Source organism: Sapajus apella, unplaced genomic scaffold, assembly GCF_009761245.1.
Source record: "Sapajus apella isolate SASKATOON/1434 unplaced genomic scaffold, GSC_monkey_1.0 scaffold62, whole genome shotgun sequence".
In the NCBI taxonomy this organism is placed as follows: Eukaryota; Metazoa; Chordata; class Mammalia; order Primates; family Cebidae; genus Sapajus; species Sapajus apella.
In genome coordinates, this window is record NW_022437002.1 from 14,357,911 (window position 1) to 14,380,676 (window position 22,766).

The 22,766-nt window shown below is 43.8% G+C and overlaps 2 protein-coding genes across 2 annotated transcripts in view; one reads left to right on the forward strand and one right to left on the reverse strand.

Moving 5' to 3' along the window:
• Positions 1-6,601: 6,601 nt before the first annotated feature.
• On the reverse strand, positions 6,602-12,327 carry LOC116529599 (cuticle collagen 13-like). Its single transcript, XM_032247587.1, has 4 exons — positions 12,200-12,327; positions 11,928-12,142; positions 9,601-9,659; positions 6,602-6,760 (listed from the first exon to the last, which is right to left on the reverse strand). The coding sequence occupies exons 1-4, from the start codon at positions 12,325-12,327 to the stop codon at positions 6,722-6,724; spliced, it is 441 nt and encodes a 146-aa protein (XP_032103478.1). The 3' UTR covers positions 6,602-6,721.
• RIMKLA (ribosomal modification protein rimK like family member A) overlaps positions 12,197-22,766 on the forward strand; it is a 43,974-nt gene continuing 33,404 nt past the window's right edge. The window contains exon 1 of the mRNA XM_032247162.1: positions 12,197-12,488. Within this exon, the coding sequence (XP_032103053.1) occupies positions 12,326-12,488 (163 nt within the window). The 5' untranslated portion in view covers positions 12,197-12,325. The remainder of the gene's footprint in view (positions 12,489-22,766) is intronic.

Below are 22,766 nucleotides of genomic sequence, written 5' to 3' on the forward strand. Positions count from 1 at the left end.
ACAGAGTCTTTGGAGCGACAAGTGGAAAATGGCCAGAGCGCACTAGAAGCAGAACTGGCAGGAAATAATCTAGCTAAAGGATCATTTGTCAATGTCCAAAGACAATAAACCAGAACTGAGTTCCCCCAGGTCTCAGTATCAGGAAAATCCCTAGCAGGTGAAGCCTAGCAGCAAGAGCTTCCAAGATCAAAGGCAGTAAATGGCAGTCTTGCCCTTTAGTAGCTAGCCCCTAGGGGTAACAAAAACAAGCTTTAGGCTCCTCACAGGAGGAAATTCACAAGGACTAGCTAGAGGATTGGGATCCTAGATCAGCAGCAGTATCAGGCTAGTGCTTCCAAACAAATGGGAACAAGAATGCTCACTAATACAGCCTGGCAATTACGGATGAAAGCTACAACCCAGTGAGCACACAAGGGCTCAGGCAATGATGCAACATCTTTCACCCACTGGTAGGCAAAAGGAATTCAGCTCAAATTAGGTACTAAAGCTGCAAATATGACTAAGACATAGCACACTTGCTCTCAAGGTGCTTATGATCTAGATGGTGACAGAACTGAAGGGAGATGATTTCAAACTTTTGCAGGTAGTGGGAAAATTTGACAAGTGCCAAGGGAGATGAATGCATAGTGTGCCATGAAAATATAAAGAAGGGTCACCTGCCCCAGACTGAGGTTTAGGAACACTTGTTGGAGATGAGGCCATTTGAGCTGATTCTAGCAGGCAAAGCAAGGTGAGAAAAATTTACCGTAAACAGTCACGGAGGTAAAACACAGCAAAGCAAGTTCAGGGCATGTCAAGTAATTGGATATTACTAGAGTGGAAAGCTGAAGGTCCCATAGGGTCTCTTATGCCATGCTAAGAAGTTTATTCCACAGGCCATGGGGAAGTATGGTGGAAACTGCTCATCATCCCTATCATCATTTCTCCTCTTCCTTTTTGTAACGGAAACTGTTCTCTCTTCCACTAAATTTAGCTCAGTATATGTCTGTCCAGTTAGGGAATATGTTATCTAACCTTCCTTGCAGTAGATGTGATCATGTGACCAAGTTCTAGCCAATGAGTTGTGAATGGAAGCTACTTTGATATTATGTCATTAAAAGGAAGTTACTTGCTCTCCGCTTTCTCTTTCCCTTCTTTCTCCTTCCAGAGGTCTGGACACAGATATGCCCAAGTGAGCAAGGCTCAGCCATGCAAACAATGACCACATCCTGGAGTAGGTGCCACAATAAAATGAAAGAAACCTGGGTTCCAGGATGAACAAGTGGAGCAGAGCTATCTGTATAATGAGACATCCACCTTACTGAACTATTAAGTGAGAGAGAAATAAACTTCTTATTGAGTCACTGTCTTTTGAGGAGTCTGTGTTATAGCAGCATAGGCTGTATCCTAACACGAAAGGGAGGGAAACACAGTAATCTAATTCCTGACTTGGTCAGAAATGGCTAAAGGGCCAGGAAAGGCTGAGACAACAAATGTCTACCCTTAATGATTACAGCTGAGTGAAGCTAAGGCTGGCAGATGATAGTAAGATAAGCAACTATGCAGCCTTGTCTCAGGAGAGATAGGAAAAGCCCCTTGAAAACTATAAACCGGTTCTAGGAGCCAAGTTCATCCAGAGCAGGATTGCAGCCAGCAACCACCTGAATGCCTTCTTTGCACTCCACCCTGCAAAACTATGTCCACTGCCACCTTCAAAAGCTGACACCAACAAGCCTGCCAATAAGACTTCCTTGACTAACCCCACTTAGTCATTTTGTGTAAATTATGTTTGCAGAAAGGAAAATGTATTTATGATCCTCCTCTGTTTTCTGAAAGGATAGGTACTCTAATTGGAAGATCTTCTGTTTTACTGAACACAGTAATCTGTCCAGGGTGCACTTAGGAAGTAGGAGCTGGTATAAATGTTTTCCTCTGAGTAATGAAGGGCTGAGGAATTTGGAAGGGGCTCTGGAGTGGGAGAGTTAAGAGCAGCAAAGCTGGAGACTTTGGGTAAAAAAATAATCTAGTAGCAGAACCAGAGAGAGTACTCTAAAAGCAGTTTATAGGAGGATTACTAAATGAATTGTTGCAAGCTACATGATGTAAATTGTGTCTCCACTTCAGTGAATTCTGCCTGGTTCTCTAAGGTCCTTGTATGAGAGGACATAGCGGGTGTGAGCTTGAATAAGAGGATGAGGCTGACATCTGGATTACATGCAACATCTGAAAAAAGAAACTAGAGCAAAGGAAGTCAGAGACAGTGCCAGGGATTAAAACTTCTAGAATTGTACACACTCTCCCTTACTTATTAATTTTATAATTTAAAAATTATGTAGATTGCATTGCCATAATCTAAGACTTACCATTCACCCAATATGCAATGGGCAATCACTGAGTGCCCATTACTAGAATAATTGCTTGCAGTTATTAAATGCTTACAAGAATTCAGAAATGGAACCCTTTCTTCTAGCTGAGGTTGAGGTGGATTTTAGGGAAGGCAACAGGGAACAAGTTGTTTTTAAGCTGGGTCTTGAAGAGTGGACAGTAATTAGTTATATGAATATTTTTCAGAGGCAGAGAACAGCATAGATGATTTGACCAAAGTCAATGTCACACTTTGTTTTTTCAATAACTATGTATCAATATCCACCATGTGCCACACACTGTGTAAAGTTTCAGAGATATGAAGATTAATCTGGCTTCCCAGGTTTCTGTTAATATAGCCCTCAACTTTTCTATGCATTCCATTACTGGTTTGCCACATCTATCAGGCCTTTCTTGGACACGTTTCTGTGTGGTCAGTTTTTCCCTTGAATTCTATTGTGTGTGATGCTTTTATTTTTTTGGAAAAAAGAGAGAAAAAAAGAAAAAGAAAAAAAGAAGGACAGAAAGAAAAAAAAAGAATGAAAGAGAGAAAGAAAGAGGAAGAAAAAGAGGGAGAGAGAATAGGAGTCTTGCTTTATTGCCCAGGCTAAAATGCAGTCTAAAAATGGGTATTGAAAACCTCTTTAATGCCAATAATTGTGCTTAACAATGGAGACAGGAAGGAATAAGGGAGGAAAATAACAAACAAGCAGCCAACCAATATTTCATTTAAACCTGTGAAATGCTATGCAATTACTGAGGAGTGATTTACTTCCAATTATGTAGTCACTTTTAGAGTAGGTGTGATGTGGTACTGATAAGAATGTATGTTTTGTGGATTTGGGGTGGACAGTTCTATAAATGTTTATTAAGTTTACTTGTTCTGGGACTGAGTTCAAGTCCTGGATATGATGCTTGTTATTTATTTATTTTTTCAGACAGTTTTGCTCGTGTTGGCCAGGCTGGAGTGTAGTGGTGTAATCTCAGCTCACTGCAACCTCTGCCTCCGGGGTTCAAGCGATTCTCCTGCCTTAGTCTCCTGAGTAGCTGGGATTACAGGTGACTGTCACCACGCCCAGCTGTTTTTTATATTTTTAGTAGAGACGGGGTTTCATCATGTTGGCCAGGCGTGATCCATCTGCCTCAGCCTCCCAAAGTGCAGGGATTACAGGTGTGAGCCACCATGCCCGGCCGTGTGATGCTTTTTTTTCCACTCCTTAATTATACCACTTTTCCATTTATCCTAGTGCATTTTACGTAAGCTTTTAAATTTTTAATTTTTGTGAGTACATAGTAGGTATATATATTTGTGGGGTACATGAGATGTTTTGATATAGGCATGCAATGTAAAATAATCGCATCATGGAGAATGGGTTACCCATCCCCTCAAGCATTTATCCTTTGTGTTACAAACAATCCGATTACTGTAGTGCATTTTAGCCTGCTATTGATGATTGTTTCTTCAATTTATTGAGGTAACTTGAATTTTGATCTTCTATATACTTGGCAGATCCATCTTCTTGGGGACATATGTAATGTTTATAAAGATATTATTTTCTACTGTCCAGACCCATATCTCAGTACCCTTCTATGCCAATATATAGTGAAAGTTGAAAGAAAGATAAGAAATAAAGCCCCAAAACCCCAGGTTACACTAGCCTGGTATATCTGTATTGGCCACAGTTTTGTAAACTGAACTTGCAATGATGTTTCTTAAATGATAACCACTATTGTTACCAACAGATACTGAGTACCTACCACATGTAGAAACGGTATGCATGATGCATTGGCCCCTGATCTTGACAGGTTTAGTCTAGATAGGGAAGCAATTAGACAATGCACATATTCTGTTTGGTAGAATTTTCCACCCATCTTCCCAATGGATTAAGAGAGAACAAAATGAGGGAACACAGGAATCATCTCCTCTGCCCTATTCTTTTATGGCTATGTTCAGAAGGAAGGAGTTACTAACCTGATTGGTCAGAGCCCAGGCAAAAGGAAAAAAAAAAAAAATATATATATATATATATACACACACACACACACACACATATATATATATACACACACATATATATACATATATATACACACATATATATACATATATACACACATATATATATACATATATATATACAAATATATATACACATATATATACACACACACATATATATACACACACACACATACACACACACACATACACACACATATATATACACACACACACATATATATATATATTGAGAAGGAGTCTTGCTCTGTTGCCAAGGTTGGAGTACAATGGTGCAATCTTGGCTCACTGCAACCTCCACCTCCAGGGTTCAATCGATCCTCCCACCTTGGCCTCCCGAGTAGCTGGGACTACAGGTACCCACTGCCATGGCTGGCTAATTTTTGTATTTTTAGTAGAGATGAAGTTTTGCCATGTTGGCCAGGCCGGTCTTGAACTCCTGACCTCAGGTGATCTACCCACTTCAGTCTCCCAAAGTGCTGGGATTACCTGCGCCCAGCCTAGATGTATTTTTTTTAATGTGCTCACACAACACTTTTGACACCAAATTCTTTTGACACCAAATTCAGCAATTCTCCAATTCTTTTCCTATACCAACTGGGTGTCCTACAATTCAATTCAATTCAATTCAATTCAATTCAATTCAATTCAATTCAATTCTGACACTATCTACTGGTGCTAGCATCAGATGCTACAAGTTAAGAACTCGGTCCCACAAGACTGCCCTCACTTCGAATGCCAGTCACAAGTCTGGGCCTCCTGTGCTTCTGACTAACTGGTTATAAATTGGGGCTTACTATGACCCCCTCCTTGGGTTCAATACTTTGCTATAATGGCCAGGTGTGGTGGCTCATACCTGTAATGCTACTGCTTTGGGAGACTGAGGTGGAAGGATTGCTTGAGGCCAGTTTGAGGCAAGCCTGGGCAATATAGCAAGACCTCATCTATACAAAAAAATTATTATTATTATTATTTTTTTTTTTTTTGAGACAGAGTTTCACTCTTGTTATCCAGGCTGGAGTGCAATGGCGCGATCTCGGCTCACCGCAACCTCCGCCTCCTAGGTTCAGGCAATTCTCCTGCCTCAGCCTCCTGAGTAGCTGGGATTACAGGCACGCGCCACCATGCCCAGCTAATTTTTTGTAGTTTTAGTAGAGACGGGGTTTCACCATGTTGACCAGGATGGTCTCGATCTCTTGACCTCGTGATCCACCCGCCTCGGCCTCCCAAAGTGCTGGGATTACAGGCGTGAGCCACTGCGCCCGGCCAAAAAAATTATTTTAAAAAATTAGCTGGGCATGGTGGCACATACCTGCAGTCCCAGCTACTTGGGAGGCTGAGGCAGGAGGATCGCTTGAGCCCAGGAGGTTGAGGCTGCAATGAGCTGTGGTTATACCACTGCACTCCAACCTGGGTGACAAAGCTAGACCTTATCTATCATATAAATTTTTTAAAAATTTGCTAGAATGGCTCACAGAAGTCAGCGAAATACTTCACTTATGTTTTCTAGTTTATCATAAAGGATACCATTTAGGAACAGCCTTGGAAGAGATGCGTAGGCAAAGTGTGGGGTGAGGAACGTGAAGCTTCCATGCCCTCTCCATGTGCACCACCTCCCAGCACCTTGATATAGTCACCAACCCAGAAAAGCCCTTGGAAAAGATGCTCCTATAGCTCCTATCACAAAGTTTTTATGGAGGCTTCTTTAAGTAAGAATGATTGATTACATCATTGGCCATTGGTGATCGACTTAACCTTCAACCCCTTTCCTCTCTCTAGAGGCTAGGGTGAGTAAGTGGGTAGGGTTGAAAGTTCCAACTCTCTAGTCATATGGTTGGTTCCTCTGGTAACCAGTTTCTCATCTTTCCGAGATTTCCAAAAGTCACCTTCTTAACATAAACTCAGGTGTAGTTGAAGGAGGCTTGTTAAGAATAACACAACTTAGGCCGGGCAAAGTGGCTCATGCCTGTAATCCCAGCACTTTGGGAGGCCAAGGCAGGCAGATCACCTGAGGTCAGGAGTTCGAGACCAGCCTGACCAACATGGTGAAACCCAGTCTCTATTAAAAATACAAAATTAGCCAGGCATGGTGGTACATGCCTGTAATACCAGCTACTTGGGAGGCTGAGGCAAGATAATCGCTTGAACCCAGGAGGTGGAGGTTGCGGTGAGCCGAGATTGTGCCATTGCACTCCAGCCTGGGCAACAAGAGCAAAACTTCATCTAAAAAAAAAAAAAAGAAAAGAAAAGAAAACAAACAAAAAATAATAATACTACAACTTACCATTCTGGACCTGTTTCAGCAGTCAGGGACTAAGCCCAATATTTCAGGAAAAGTTGCTCCTATAGCTCCTATCATTAAGAAATTACAAAGATATTAGGAGACATAGTGAGGAGCTGGGGACAAAGATCAAAATATATATTCCTTGTTATATCACAATATCAAACCGGGATATTAATTAGTCCACACTAGTGGTTGGGGCCACTTTGTGCTAAAGGGTCATTCCCCATTTCCTTCTTTTTTTTCTTTTTTCTGAGACGGAGTTTTTGCTCTTGTTGCTTAGGCTGAACTGCAATGGCGCGATCTCGGCTCACTGCAATCTCTACCTCCTGGGTTCAAGCAATTCTCCTGCCTCAGCCTCCCAAGTAGCTAGGATTACAGGCATGCACCACCATGCCCACCTGACCAATTTTGTATTTTTTAGTAGGGACCAGGTTTCTCCATGTCGGTCAGGCTGCTCTCGAACTCTAGACCTCAGCTGATCTGCCCGCCTCGGCCTCCCAAAGTGTCAGGATTATAGGTGTGAGCCACTGCGCCCAGCTTTTTTAAAAAATTGAGACAGAGTCTCGCTCTGTCGCCCAGGCTGGAGTGCAATGGTGAGATCGCAGATCATTGCAACCTCTGCGTCCTGGGTTCAGTTCTCCTGCCTCAGCTGCCCCAGTAGCTGAAACTACAGGTGTCCATACCATGCTTGGCTAATTTTTTTTATTTTTGGTAGAAACAGGCTTTTGCCCTGTTGGCCAGGCTGGTCTCGAACTCCTAACCTCAGGTGATCCACCTGCCTCGGCCTTCCAAAGTGCTGGGATTACAGGCATGAGCCACTGTGCTTGGCCTTCATTTCCTTCTGAGTAGGCCCAGACCAGTCTTCATTTAGCACACACTTGGATGAGTAAAGCTGGTCTGCTTTGCAGACCTGATCATCTTCCCCTCTCTTTCCATAGGCGTGCCTAAGCATACTGGTCCCAAAACTTACAGTGTAGGGAGGGTGGGGCTGGGAATTAGGAAGTGTCACTTCAGCCTTAAACCTAGGCCATGCAATTTGACTCCATATTTTTGCAGAGCTCTGCTCTAGAGGTTGCTGGGTGCTAGCTCAGCTATGAATAAAATGATCCTTTGTTTTCTACTCCAATTTTTCTTGGATATAGTTCCCTTGGGAAGCCTGAGGAGAGGAGGGATGATTGGCAGGGCAGGATTTGGCTATTTCTGGTCTTCGATTGTAGCAGACAGTATAGTTGGTCACAATTGTTCACAAATTTTTGCTGCCTTTCTCAGGGAAGGATTATATTTTCCCTACTCCACTGACATCAGGCGTGGCCAGGTAAACTTGGTCTGGCCAAGAAAATATGAGCAGACCATGTGTAAGTTCCAGGCACAAGTCTTAAGAGCCAATGTGTGGTTCATCACAATCACTTTCTTTCTTCCATGAGAGACCAATATGTTCCAGATAAAGACTGCTCCGGGCTGGGTGCAGTGGCTCACATCTGTAATCCTAACACTTTGTGGAACTGAGGCAGGTGGGTCACTTGAGGCCAGGAGTTCAAGATCAGCTTGGGTAACATAGTGAGACTCCATCTCTACAAAAAAAAGAAAAACGTTAGCTGGGCATGGTGGTACACACCCGTAGTCCTACCCTCTCAGGAGGCTAAGGTGGGAGGATTGCTTGAGCCCAGGAGTCGAGGCTGCAGTGAGCTATGATTATACCACTGCACTTTAGCCTGGGCAACAGAGCAAGATCTTCTCTCTGAAAAAAAAAATAAAAAAATAAAGACAGCTCTATCAGACTGGGTCCTGGCACAAAAAAAAACCTAGAGGAGAGCCATACTGCCCTACCACGTACAAGGATGTTTTCAGAAATAAGACTTCATTATCGTAAACCCTCTTGGGATCACCTGTCACCACAGCCTAACCTAGCTTATCCTGACTGATACATTTACTATATTGTCATCTATATGAAGCACCATTGTTTATCCTCCCAACATCTACTCTCCTTTTTTTTTTTTTTTTTTTTTGAGATGGCAGCTCACTCTGTTGCCCAGACTGGAGTGCAGTGGCGCAACTGCAGCTCACTGTAACCTCCACCTCCTGGATTCAAGCGATTCTCATGCCTCATCCTCCTGAGTAGCTGGCATCACAGGCTTGTGCTACCACACCCAGGTAATTTTTTTTCATTTTAGTAAAGATGGGATTTCACCATGTTGGGCAGGCTGGTCTCGAACTCCTGACCTCAAGTGATACACCCACCTCAGCCTCCCAAAGTGCTGGGATTACAGGCATGAGCCACTGCGCAAGGCCATCTATTTTCCTTTCAATCCTCCTAAGATAACCCCAATTTGTTCCCAGTTCATCCACCTCTCCATGGCCATGTGCTTGGAGGAAGGGGGTCTAATTCTCAGCCCTAAGGAATGAGCCATATGAATTTAAGCCATTTATGATATTTTCCTTTTCTTTGCTTGTAACTGGCTTAGACATGGATATATGAGACCAGAAAGTCTGCTTGAAGGATTCTGAGAAAAGTTTTCCTTGCTGATTAAAAAGAGACACACAGGAAAAAAAATAGTCTCTCTGTTTCTGCTGGACATTGCGTGTGGGTCTGCGTCAGCCGGCATTGTGGCAGCCATTTTGTAGCTATGAGGGGCACTAGCCCAAGGCTGTCAGAATGAAAATACGGAAAGAATCTGGGTCACTGATGATGAGGTGGGCGGATCACTTGAGGTCAGGAGGTCAAGACCAGCCTGGCCAACATGGTGAAACCCCATCTCTACTAAAAATTTAAAAATTAGCCAGGCATGGGGGCACATTCCTGTAATACCAGCTACTCAGGAGGCTGAGGCAGGAGAGTCACTCGAACTTGGGAGGTGGAGGTTGCAGTGAGCTGAGATCATGCCACTGTACTCCAGGCCTGAATAACAGAGTGAGACTCTGTTTAAAAAAAAAAAAAGAATTTTAACCTACCTACCTCCAGGTTTATTGTTATACGAGATAATCCATTTTCTTTTTTGTTTAAGACAGTTGAACCTGGAGTGGAGGCAAAAATAATGAGTTTAGCCTAGGGACATTGAGGCGATGGCACGACAGCATCCTTTTAAATCCCGAAGCTCAGGAAACATCAAGGTTAAATTTGAATTTGGGAGTCATCTATGGAGAAATATTCCATAAAGTAATATATCTTAGAAAGCAGATCTGTACCTGGAAAAGCAGCCTCTGTGTTTGAGGAATTCTGGTGATATAAAAGAACATTGCACCTACATGTGTCCTAACTGGATATGCTCCTGTCCCAGGTCTTTGTGTCCCATCCAGAGAAGGGGAGATCACAGAGGTGGTAGTGAGCTCCTGCTGAGGGAGTCAGAGAAAGCAACATCTGGATCCCATCCTCAGAGTCTGCACTCCTCAAGCCTGGCTTTTATGGGCCTCAATAGCCATTTGCAGTTAACTTAAACATTCTAGTTTAGTGTGGATTGCTTTGAAAACGGGTTATAAGTAACTTTTAAATTTATAGACTTATGTCTTTTAGTAAATTATTGTCCCAGAAAATCAAGGTTCTGATCATCTTACAGACATCCTCTGGGTGACACTATACTATAGAAGCCAGGGTCAAAAAAATATATATAAGATGAAATATCAAGGAAAAGGCCAACGTAGAACATAGAGGTTCTAGTGCCCAAGCTAAGGAAGTGTTAAACAAAAATTATGAGAGGCCACTGTTTTGGATTGAGCTTTTGCACTAGGCCACAACAGACCAGACCAAACCAAATCAAGTCCCTCTTGCTAAATGCCACATAATCAAACTGAAACTTGAGATACATCCCACAACAGATGAGTTTTTCCTGAAAACAGGAGATTCCAGTTTACCTGGGTCAGCATAATTAGGCAGTCCCCCCTCTGCTTTAACCCTCACCAAAAAAAAAAAAAAAAAAAAAAAAAAAAAAACCAGCAGTGGCCTGATGTTAGCCAATCAGCAATTCTTCCATTGTTCTGTTTCCTTGTTCCCCTCTTTTAAAACCCACTCTTCTGCCATTGCCCAGTGGAGGCTCTCATTCTGTTTTGTAGAATGGAGGCTACCCCAATTCATAAATCTCAAAAACCAATTCAATCTATAACTACATTTGTTGTAATTTTGTCTTTTGCCAGAAGACAGTTTTGAAAATTACTAATCCATAAGGCACTACTATTACTTTAAGAAAATACATTCATAGGAGCGGGGAGGAGATATTTTGCAACATCAAAGGACTTACTTAAGATTGCTTGAAAAAGAATTTTTGAAATTCCAGTATACAGAACTTTCCTACAGGCTCATCTTAGTAAATGCAAACACCTGCACAGTATTTACAGTGAAGCCCGTGTCTTCCCTGAGACAACTTACCCCATTTCTAAGTTGCCATTGCTAGGTCTATCTTGAAACTACTCTTACTTTCCAAAACCAAAAAAGAAAAAAAAAAAAAGAGACATATTTTAATGAACTGGTATTGCAAATGCAATCTCCAAAGATGGCTAACTTCAATCCTGCAGTTATTTAGAGAGGAAAATTTGGCTTCAAACACGCTTGTCTGCAGGCCTGGTTTGCAATTGGCCAGGACCAAGGACAGTGTTTAAAGATGACTCAGTTGTATGGCCTGGGGAGAGCAGGAGGGGTGAAGGGAAACCAGCCAGTAGTCCTTCTAACTGAAAAGGATGCCAGATCAGGTGTTTTTTTTTTTTTTTTTTCAATTGTACTTTAAGTTCTGGGGTACGTGTGCAGATCTTGCAGGATTTTGCATAGGTACACACATGCCATGATGGTTTGCTGTCTCCATGCCCCCGTTTTTTATGACCTCGAGGCTGTGAAGGCTCAAACCTGCTGCAACCTAGGAGGGGCTGTCCGTTGTAAGAAAATCTGAGACCCCAAGAAATGCACCTTCAAATTATCTGAATGGGAAGTGGCTAAAACTCAACTTCCCCCTCTCCTACATTCTCTCCCATCCCCGTGGGGCCTCAGGCTAAGATTTCGGCAGAGAAATCCCTTTCCTTCCAAGGCTTTAAGGGTCCAACTGGGCGCCTGGCCGTGTGACCTTCGCCAGGCCCCGGAATCTCCTTTAGAACATCCCCGAGGCCCTCCCTGCCCGGGGCTCAGCAGGCACTCGCCTGCGTCCCCAGCCCCCAAGCGCTCGGGATCGCCTCGGGGACGCATCCGCCTCCTACTGCGCATCCCTGGGCAGTCAGCTCCGAAATCCTCCGAGCCGCACGGGGCCGCCGCCCCGTCCCCTCCCGCTCCGGCCGTCCCACCCCAGTCTGCAGCGCCACGCCCACCGGGGGGTCCGGGGCCTGCCGGGGCTACCGTCCTCCGCCTCGCCTGCGCTCGCCGGCGGCTCGCTCCCCGGAACCCCGGAATCCCTGGTCCTTTCCCCGGCAGCCGCAGGCCCCCGGGCCCGCCGCCCTTTCCCGGCGCCGCCCGCCAGGGCCGCCTCTGCAGCCGCCAGCGCCCGCCGCCGCGCGCTGATTGGCTGGCGGGGCCGGCGGCGGCGCTGAGTGGCCGGGCGGATTCGCTGGGTCAGGGCTGCAGAGGCGCCTGGCGCACCCGCGGGAGCGGAGCCGCGGCGCGCTCGCCCCGGACGCCGGCAGCCCCTCCGCTCGCCCTGCTGAGCGAGCGGCCCGGGGCGCCGAGGGGTCCGCGCCGCGCTGCGCGGGGGCGCTTCGCCCTGGCCGCCATGTGCTCCCAGCTCTGGTTCCTGACTGACCGGCGCATCCGCGAGGACTACCCGCAGGTGCAGATCCTGCGTGCCCTCCGGCAGCGCTGCTCCGAGCAGGACGTGCGCTTCCGGGCGGTGCTTATGGACCAGATCGCCGTCACCATCGTCGGCGGCCACCTCGGTGAGCGAGGCGGGCCCCGGGAGGGCAGGGAGGCGCGCCGGGGTCCGCAGGAGCTGGCCGAGTGGGAGCGCTCGTCGGGCCTCCCGCAGCCGAGTCTCCTTCGGGCCCGCACACCGGCTGCTCTCCCTCTGCGAGACTTCTTGGGGTTGGAGAAAGCCGCTAACCTTCATAGCTTCTTTAACTACCACCACCTGCCCCGAGACCAAGCTTCGAGAACGCGATTTAATTTACTTAGGGGACTTCGTTTTGTGAGAAACCCAAATTCACCTGAAGCCGCCGGAGTGTCCTAGGAAAATCAGGCAGTTAAGCCCCAAATTTGCAAATCCTGCTTGCATCAATACCTTCACAGTTTAGACTCTGAGATTTCTAGAAACCCACACCAGATTTACAAAATTACGATTAAGATGACTTTTAAAAAGTTTTTTAGGAGTGTGTAAGCATCAGTACTTTAAAAAACCAGATATGGGGGAAATCTGAGAAAGACTGGAGTCACTTCTGGAGTGTAAAGGGAGAGTGTAGACCTTTGATGGGTTTAACTCATCCTTCTCCCTAGCATTGTTGAATTCTGATTCCAGAAGAGCCGGGATTTCAGGTACAGACCGTTCTGGCCTCACTGATCACTCCACTGCTGTGTTCAGGAGACTTTTGTGGGTAAGACATTGTTGTCATCTGTGGGTCTGACCTCGAAAGAGTAATTATTTTTTCATATATTCTTAATACAAGGCCTCTCTGATTTAGGAATCCCTGACGCAGAAAACTCCCCCTGGCTTGCTGTCTGAGTGTCTCTGGGGCTCCACTGAAGTCATCCAACAATTTCAGGGAGTCCAGGACTCAAAAGGATTTGTGCCCAGTTCAGAGTGCATCTTGGGATACTGTTCGCATTATTTCAACCATTATTTCTGGTTAAATAAGCTTGTAATTTGTTACTTTGCTTTGGCAGGGAAAGGAATTCCAAATTCGGAAAGACTACTTACAAGTGAGATTTTGAATATGACCTGTTTCTGAGTGGAATATATCTGTTATAGGTTTTTCATCCGTAAGTTTATCGAATCCCTTATACTTAATATCAGATTGTATATCCTTGGGAGAAATATACCATAAATATTAGGTACCTTACATTTAATCTACAACCAATGTCTTTCAGATTTACTAAAAAAAACTCTCACAGTTAATGTAGAGCTAGATTTCTAAACAGGGAATCTGCAGATGTGGATTCTTACTACAGCTTTGCAGTTAACAAGTATCTTGGCTTTGCTTTGGGCGAGCCAGTTTATGTCTTTGAATCTCAGGATTATCATTTATGGAAACTAAGGGTTAGGGTTAAGGTTCCTCTAGCTTTAAATTTATGTGCTTCAGTATCATATTTAAATTGTATAATCTGTTGTATTTTACCGACGTAGATTAAGTAACATGTACATCTTTCTATCCAGGATGAGCTTTTAGCTTATTTATTTTACAGCTTATAAAGATGTCTTTTTTGAGATACAGTAACCAAATTTCACATCATGTTCCTGTGGTGAACCATCACAAATTCTGTAAGAGTAAGAAAATGAATGCTCTGTATCTAAAACCCCATTTTAAAGAATCAGCCCTAGAAAAAGATAAAATTAAATGCTAGTGCCATAGGAAACATTCAGACTCTTTTAATGTCTTAAATATTAATGGAATTCATGTGTGAAAATACCTTTATCTACAAACAAGGAGTTTGTTCTTTTTAACTGCAAGAAAATCTACACAGCTGTTTGCCTGGTAGATGGAGAAATTGAAGACAGGCATTTTTTTGGTTGCAGTTTTAATTTTTGTTAATTCTGAGGTAGCTCACACAAATCACAGCACATAGTACAAAACTAATAGATCACCAATTTTGCTGTCCAAAGCTGTCAAAAGATTTGTTATGGAAGCAGAGTAATTAAAGCACAAGTGAGTCCCATGAGAATGACCTTGTTGGCTTTGTTCAGTGCTATAATAGTGGCTAGAATAGTGCCTTGCACATAGTAGGCTCTCAATACATATTTTTTAATGAATCAGGATATGATCTATGTTTCCCAGTTTCTTCTGTAGTCAAACTATAGAAAACCCTTGACAATTTGCCGAGCCAGCGTAAAAAAACAAACAAACAAAAAAAAAAAACAGAATTCACCTGCTTTGAAATACAGAAATATGTAGTTATGATACTGATATTATTTACCATTTGAGAATTACAGAATGAGAAGTGGGAAGGATTTTCAGATCATCCATTCTAATTCCTTTATTTTGCAAAGAAGAACCTGAAGCTCAAAGAGGTGAAGTGACTTCCTTGATGCCATCCAGGTAGTTAGCGGCAAACCTAAAGTTAAAAAACCTGATTGCCTAATTTCTAGCCCAGTGATAGGGAATAAGCTTCCTTTCGGACATCTGTAGCCTATACTACCTTTCTCAGTAGATGTGGAATTGAACTGATTTGAATTAAATTGAGGCTAGACAGTGACTTTGTAATGTAATTTTATAGTTTAGGAAATGTAGGTATCACCTTTACAAAGCCTTTGTGCCTTCATTCCTTTCTATTGCTTCTTTATGTTAGTGTAGAAATATGACGATGGAGTTGATTGGGGAAGGTAGGTATGGGCAGTGCCTCTGCCAATTGCTTAAATTCATTCCTGAGTTTTTCTCTCTGGAGGCCAGTGGGAGCCCAAATCCAGGGCTTAGCGTTTCAGTTTCATCTAGAAATAGGATTCAGACAAGAGATGATAAGTTTTGAATTTAAAGATTGCAGGTACTGTATTTTAAGCAAGATTATTCATGTAAATGGAAAATGCTATACAAATGCAAGGTTTCATGATTATTATTATTTTTAATCTAGTAATCTGAATGGGGAAACAGCGGGGAGAGGAAAAGGATCTTTAAGTGCCTGAAGCAGTCCTATAGAAAACAGCCTCCCTTCACTTTCTGCTGGGTATAACATTATGTGAAAATCATATCCACCTCTGTTTCCTTTTTAGAAACTGCAAGTTCTTTATTTATTCAATAAATACGTACCGAATATTCTCAACCTTAGGGATAAAGTGATGGACGTGACACCAGAATGTACATCATAATAAGCGTCATAGCAATATATGTATATATATGGTGCTTATTCTGTGCCGAGCATAGATTTAGCTCCTTTTTACCTATTAGCTCTTAAATGCCAATAAGGATATATGGGAATATAGCACTGGCTGGGAGTTAGGACCAATACTCAATAATTCTGGTCTAAACACGTCTCCGCTCTTCCACTCTATCCCTTACATCAGTTTACACTGATTTCACTATGCCCTTCTGTGACTCCAGACCTTGCACTAAAATTCCCTCTGCCTTGGATGCCCACTGTTCCCTCCCACATGGTTAACCTCTATTCATCCTTCAAATTCAGCACAGGTCACTACTCTCTATAAAGACTTTTTTGAGCTCCTTACTCAGTTCCCAAGTAGTCCCTCTCTTTCATCTGCTTCCAGATAGCTTTGTCCATACCTTTTAAAATAGCACTCATCATATTTTGTTATAATTTGTCTATTTATACAGTTTATATCCCTCCTCCCTCTGAAGAACTGAGATTCCTCAAATGTATGCTTCATAAGTAGTACATAGTAGGCATTCAGTTAATGTTTGTTGGATGACTAAATGAAGTTTCTTAAAAGCTAATTTGAAGTATGCGAGACTTTTACTGCAATGAGCTAAGGAGCTTCTGTGTCGGGGAGATCATGAGAAGATGTGTAAATGAGGACAGATTCACTAGGGAGAATTAAGTTCTTTGCCCACCCGCAGGTCTGTTTGATTAATTGGCTCAAGAAACAAGTATAGTCACAAACTCAGGGACAAATACCCACCAAGACATATAAAATGAGTCTGACCTGGAAATGAGGTTGTGTTAGTGTTTGTCTCTTAGGAGCAGGATGATTCAGCATTCCTTCCCTTACATTCAGAGCTAAAACATTGGTGACTAAATCACAAATTCTAGGTCAGGTTCTTTAAATCAAGGTGTTCTGGAATCCTTTTACTTGGTTCTTTGTATTAATCAGGTGAGTCAGATTTAAAAGGGTTGGAAAGGGGTGGATTCTGACTAGATTGGTATAAGGAAATGGTCTTTCTTCAGACCACTAAAAGGCAGCAGAAGGCTCACAGAGAATAAATGGACTCCCATCGCTGTGCAAGAAGACACTGGCAGGAAAGAGTACCATGCTAACTTTTGTGCAGAAAACTTGATCTTTAACTTCAGTTTCCACTAAAGGCTTGTGCTTGACATCTTATAATCCAAATGATACCACTGTGCAACACTTGTGGAAAAGAAAGGTCAGGGAATGAATGGAAGCACCTACCATGTATTTCCAAATGGATGTGAGTGCTGCACGGATCTGCTTTACCCTTTGGGGCCACATTTATATCAGTAGGCTGACCTCAAGGGCTGAGGGTGGGATGGATGTTTATGTTTCTAGAAGGAGTTTTTAGGGACACCTCATGAACTGTGTTAGGAAGAGTTTTAGAACCAGTAGAAGAGATTCTTCATGGATCTCAAAGCTTTACTCCTAGATTTTCTTTTTTTTTTCTTTTGAGTTGGAGTCTCATTCTGTCACCCACGCTGGAGTGAAGTGGCACAATCTCAGCTTACTGCAACATCTGCCTCCTGGGTTTATGCGATTCTCCTGCCTCAGCCTCCCGGGTAGGTGGGTAACTGGCATGTGTCACTACACCTGGCTAATTTTTTGTATTTTTAGTAGAGATGGAATTTCACTATGCTGGCCAGGCTGGTCTTGAACTCCTGACCTCAGGTGATCTGCCCACCTCGGCCTTCCAAAATGCTGGAGTTATAGGCGTGAGCCACCACCCCCGGCCCCTACGTAGTCCTAGATTTTTGAACCACCTGTTGCTGCTACCAGAACACTTCCACCAAATTTGTTGGGCCTGCTTGGTGAAAGGGGGTATAGCCATCACTCAGAAATATTTGTGTCATCTCTGCCCATCTATACCTCCTTGCCACTTCCCTCACTAGTAGGGAGGAAATACGTTAACATAAAGGAAGTTTCTGGATGGAGTAATCCTAGTGCCTTGGGAGGCTCTTGTTGCTTAGGCTGGAATGCAATGGTGCAATCCCGCCTCACCACAACCTCCGCCTCCCGGCTTAGATGGAATGAGTTTCACCTCACTCCAGCCATTTCCCTGGGCACTTTACCTATTGTCTTGAGAAACAGTTATAATTGTTTTTGGATTATAATTGGGATTATATTGTTTTAACACAAGCCTACAACATGTTCTGGAAAACTTTTTATAGAGACCCCATCTCTATAAAAATAAAAAATTGGCTGGGTGCGGTGCCTCATGCCTGTAATCCCAGCACTTTGGGAGACCAAGGCAGGTGGATCATGAGGTCAGGAGTTCAAGACCAGCCTGGCCAACATGGTGAAACCCAGCCTTTACTAAAAAAAATACAAAAAAAAATTAGCCGGACATGGTGGCGGGCGCCTGTAATCCCAGCTACTCTGGAGAAGCAGAGAATTGCTTGAACCCGGGAGGTGGAGGTTGCAGTGAACTGAGATCATGCTACTGCACTCCAGCCTGAGCAACAGTGAGACTCTGTCTCAAAAAATAAATACAATTTTTAAAAAATAAAAAATTAGGCTGGGCATGGTGGCTCACACCTATAATCCCAGCACTTTGGGAGGCTGAGGCAGGCAGATCACTTGAAGTCAGGAGTTTGAGATCAGCCTGGCCAACATGGCGAAACCCTGTCTCTATTTTAAAAAATACATCTAGGGGTGGGGAGTTGGGGAGAGATAGCATGGGGAGAAATGCCAGATATAGGTGATGGGGAGGAAGGCAGCAAATCACACTGCCACATGTGTACCTATGCAACAATCTTGCATGTTCTTCACATACCCCAAAACCTAAAATGCAATAAAAAAAATTTAAAAATGAAAAAAAGAAAAAAATACAACTATTAGCCAGGTGTGGTGGTGTGTGCCAGTAATCCTAGCTACTTGGGAGGCTGAGGCAGGAGAGTCACTTGAACCCGGGAGGCAGAGGTTGCAGTGAGCTGAGATAGTGTCACTGCCCTCCAGCCTGAGTGACAGAGTGAGATTCCATCTAGAAAAAAAGAAAAAATAGCCGGGCATGGAGGAATGCACCTGTAGTCCCAGCTACTTGGGAGGCTGAGGCAGGAGGATCCCATGATAGTGCCACTGCTCTCCACCCTGGGCAACAGAGCAAGACCCTGTTTAAAAAAAATGTAACTCCGGATTCTACTGTGAGAAAGTGATAAATATAGATTACTTTGTGTTGAGGAACTAACAGGAATACTGATTCTTCATCCCTGTAACTCTGTTATTAATACTTTAGTATATTTTATGTGTCTTAATCTTTGCAACAGTCCTATACATTCATTCATTTATTTCATTTAGCAAATATTTATTGAGTGTCCACTCTGCCAGCCATTGTGCTAGGCAGTAGAGGTAACATGGAGAGTAGGAACAGAGGCAGGCTTCATCCTCATTGTTATGATTTCATTCATCTTTTTTAATCCTGTCAGCAGATACCTGTTGATGGCCTTCTGTATATAATGTACTGTTCTAGGCACAAGAATAAAGTAGGCAGAAATCTGTGCCTCTGTAGTAGATTACATTCTAGATGGGGAAAATAGAATGTAAATAAGGTAAATAAAAAGTATAGTATATTGGTGAAAAGAGCTAAGGAGAAAAAAAGCAAAGAAAAGAGAATGTTTCTGGAGGTAAGAGAGGGGATTGCAATTTTAGACAGGGTGGCTGGGGTGGTCCTCACCCAGAAGATGAATCCAAGTAAAGACCTGAAGGAGGTGAGGAGGAAGCTTTTTATATATCTGAAAGTAGAGTAGTTTAGGCAACAGGGAATACTGAGGAGGCCAGCGTGGCGGAGCAGTGAGCCAAGGGGTGAGTATTAGGAGAGGAGGTCAGAGATGCGAGTCGGGAGGAAGCAGATACATAGGACCTGTTGGATCACTGAGGGACTTTCACTTTCACTCTGGATGAGCTAGGAATCCACTGAAGGCTTTTTTTTTTTTTTTTGAGATGAGTCTCGCAGTGTTGCCCAGGCTGGAGTGCAATGGTGTGATCTCTCTCACTGCAACCTCCGCCTCCTGGGTTCAAGCGATTCTCCTGCCTCAGCCTCCCTAGTAGCTGGGTTTACAGGTACCTGCCACCACACCTAGCTGATTTTTGTATTTTTAGTAGAGACAGGGTTTTGCCACGTTGTCCATGCTGGCCTCTAACTGCCCTTATTGAGTGTCCACTCTGTGAGTCACCCATCTCGCCCTCCCAAAGTGCTGGAATTACAGACATAAGCCACTGTGTCTGACCCACTGAAAGCTTTTGAGCAGAAGAATGATGTGATCTACCTAATGGGTCACGGAGTCATTCTGGCTACCATGTTGAGAACAGACTGGTTGGACCAAAGACAGAAATAGGGAGGTTGCTTTGAAGGTTATTGCTACAATTCGGGTGAGAAGAGATTGTTGGGCTAGAATGATTTCGGGGGAGAAGGTGAAAAGTGATAGGGTTTGGGCATATTTTGAAGACAAAGTAGTCAGGAATTGACTACTGGATCAGATGTTGGGTGTGCAGGAAAGGCTAGTCAAGGAGGACTCCAAAGCTTTTGGTCTGAGCAGCTGGAGGAATAACATATGCCATTTGCTCATATGGAAAGGAAGACGGATAAGTTTGGTCAGGTGATGAATATCAGAAGTCAGTGTAGTTGCCCATTAAACATCTAAGGGGTATGTCAGGTAGTAGTTTATGGTAGAGATTGGGATTCAGGAGAAAGGCTTTGTCTGGAGATATCAAAGTACGAGCACCTTTACATATCTATCCAAGGAGTGACTATAGATTAAGAAGGGTTCGGAGACTGAACTCCACTGCTTAGTGGGCAGAGCGCGTATGAGAAAATAGCAAAGAATCCTGAGTGAAAAAATGAAATTCTGGAGTATGAGTGTCCTTTAAGCAAAGTGGAGAAAGTCATTCAAGAAGGAAGATGTGATCAGATCATGTCAAATGTTGCTGGTAGGCCAGGCACAGTGACTCTCACCTGTAATCCTAGCACTTTGGGAGGCCCAGATGGGCGGATCACTTGAGGTCAGGAGTTTGAGACCAGCCTGGCCTATATGGTAAAATCCTGTCTCTACTAAAAATTTAAAAAATTAGCCAGGCTTGGTGGTTTGTGTCTATAATCCTAGCTACTCTGGAGGCTGAGGTGGGAGAATCTTTAGAACCTGGGAGGTGGAGGTTGCAGTGAACAGAGATCACGCCACTGCACTCACGTCTGGGTGACAGAGCGAGACTCCATCTCAAAAAATAAAATGTTTCTGGTAGATCAAGTCAGATGAGGAATGATAATTGATTTAGCAATGTACACGTAACATGAGCAACCCTAATAAGAGCAGTTTCAGGGAAGTGGTAGAAAGAGTGAATATACACAGTCCAGGAGTTTTGTCATAAAGGGAAGGTGAAAAACAGGTTGATAGCCCAAAGGGGAGAAGAGATTGAGACGCTTTTTTTTTTTCTTTTTTGAGATGGAGTCTCTCTCAGTCATCCAGGCTGGAGTGCAGTGGTGCAATTTTGGCTCACTGTAACCTCTGTCTCCCAGGTTCAAGGGATTCTCCTGCCTCACCCTGCTGAGTAGCTGGGACTACAGGCATATGCCATCACACTCAGCTAATTTCTGTATTTCTAGTAGAGATGGAGTTTTACCATGTTAGCCAGCTGGTCTCGAACTCCTGAACTCTAGTGATTTGCCCACCTCAGCCTCCCAAAGTGCTGAGATTACAGGCAAGAAACACCGTACCCAGCTGAGAGGCTTTTCATAAAGAAGGGATAAATAATGGTATGTTTGTTTGCTGTTGTGAATGATCCAATAGAGCAGGAGAAATTGGTGATGTAGGAGAGACAGACAAACGCCAGGAGCAGTGCTTTGGGCAACTGAGAAGGGCTGGGATCTCCTGCATATCTGGAGGGGTTGGTCTAAGCTAGGAGTAAGGACAGTTCAGCCATTGTAAGAACAGAGAAGGTAGCCTATATGTCACAGGTGCAGGTAGGTGGGTAGATGTGATAGTGGGAACTTATAGAGAAGGTCTTTTCTGATTGGTTCAATTTTTCACATTGAGATAGAAAGAATGAGAAGATGGGATGAAGTAATGAAGGTAGAAGAAAGTGTGAAATAGGGCTGAGGTTGACTGAAGGGACTAGGGAAATATAACGATTGTCAGACAACATTAAGGGTGCCCTTGAGACAAGTCAGGAGGTTCGTGTATTTTCTCTAGGTATGTTTCATTGCAAAGGAGGACACACGAAGTAGAGGGCTGGATTAGTCTGACCAGAGATATGGTTTAACTAAACAATAAGTGGGTGCAAGGATTTGAGGATATATGTAGGAAGTGATCATAGTGCTTGACAGTGGAGTTTGAATAGGATAAGAAGGGAAGTTGAAGATATGAAGGGAAGGACAGTGAAAAGATGGGGGTACCCATGGATGGTAGCTGGACGTGGGGTACTAGAGGAAGCAAGCTGGAAAGATAGGAGGAGTGGTTGGAGATTAGAATTAGGGTGTTTGCACAAAGTCTAGAATGTAACCAGGAGTGGTAGCTGAGGTGGGATGGTGGACAAGATCCTTGGAGAAAAAGAGGTCAAGACATTGAGAGTCCTTGGCATTGAAAGGATTCTTCACAGGGACATGGAAATCACCAATATTTATGACCCTGTGGGAGTAAGTCAGGAGCTAAAGCTTCAAGGACAGGGTGTGACCTGGAGTCTGTAGACAGCCTGCACAAGGGACATGTGTTGTGTGGCCTGATGAGATTCAGGCCGGGTATTTTAGGGAGGAGAGAAGGCAGAATGGTCTGGAAACTGCAGTGAGGAGCAAGGAGGACATCTAGGCCCAGTAATCGAAGATGAAAGGGGCAGAAAACAGCCACAACTTAGAGGGCTGTTGGGGAAGCAGTGTCATTGGTGAGAGACAGCATGCAGCTAGACTCAGAAAAAGAAGGAAGGTGAAAGGAAGGCATGTCAAAAAGGCTGAGGATAAGGGAATTTTCTGCCCATTGAGTTTCAGCGGCAGAGTGGATATGGGAAGAGGTGGAGGGTGGAATTAGAAAAGGCAGTGTCAGAGCCATATGGGGTCTAGAGTCCAGGAAAGTGATGGAGACTGAGACTTGGGTGACTGATATGAACAGAGGAGAAGGACTTGCTGAGCTTTGTGTTCATGGCTGAAGAAAGATCATGTTGTGAGGTGGTGAGGGAGATGAGGGAG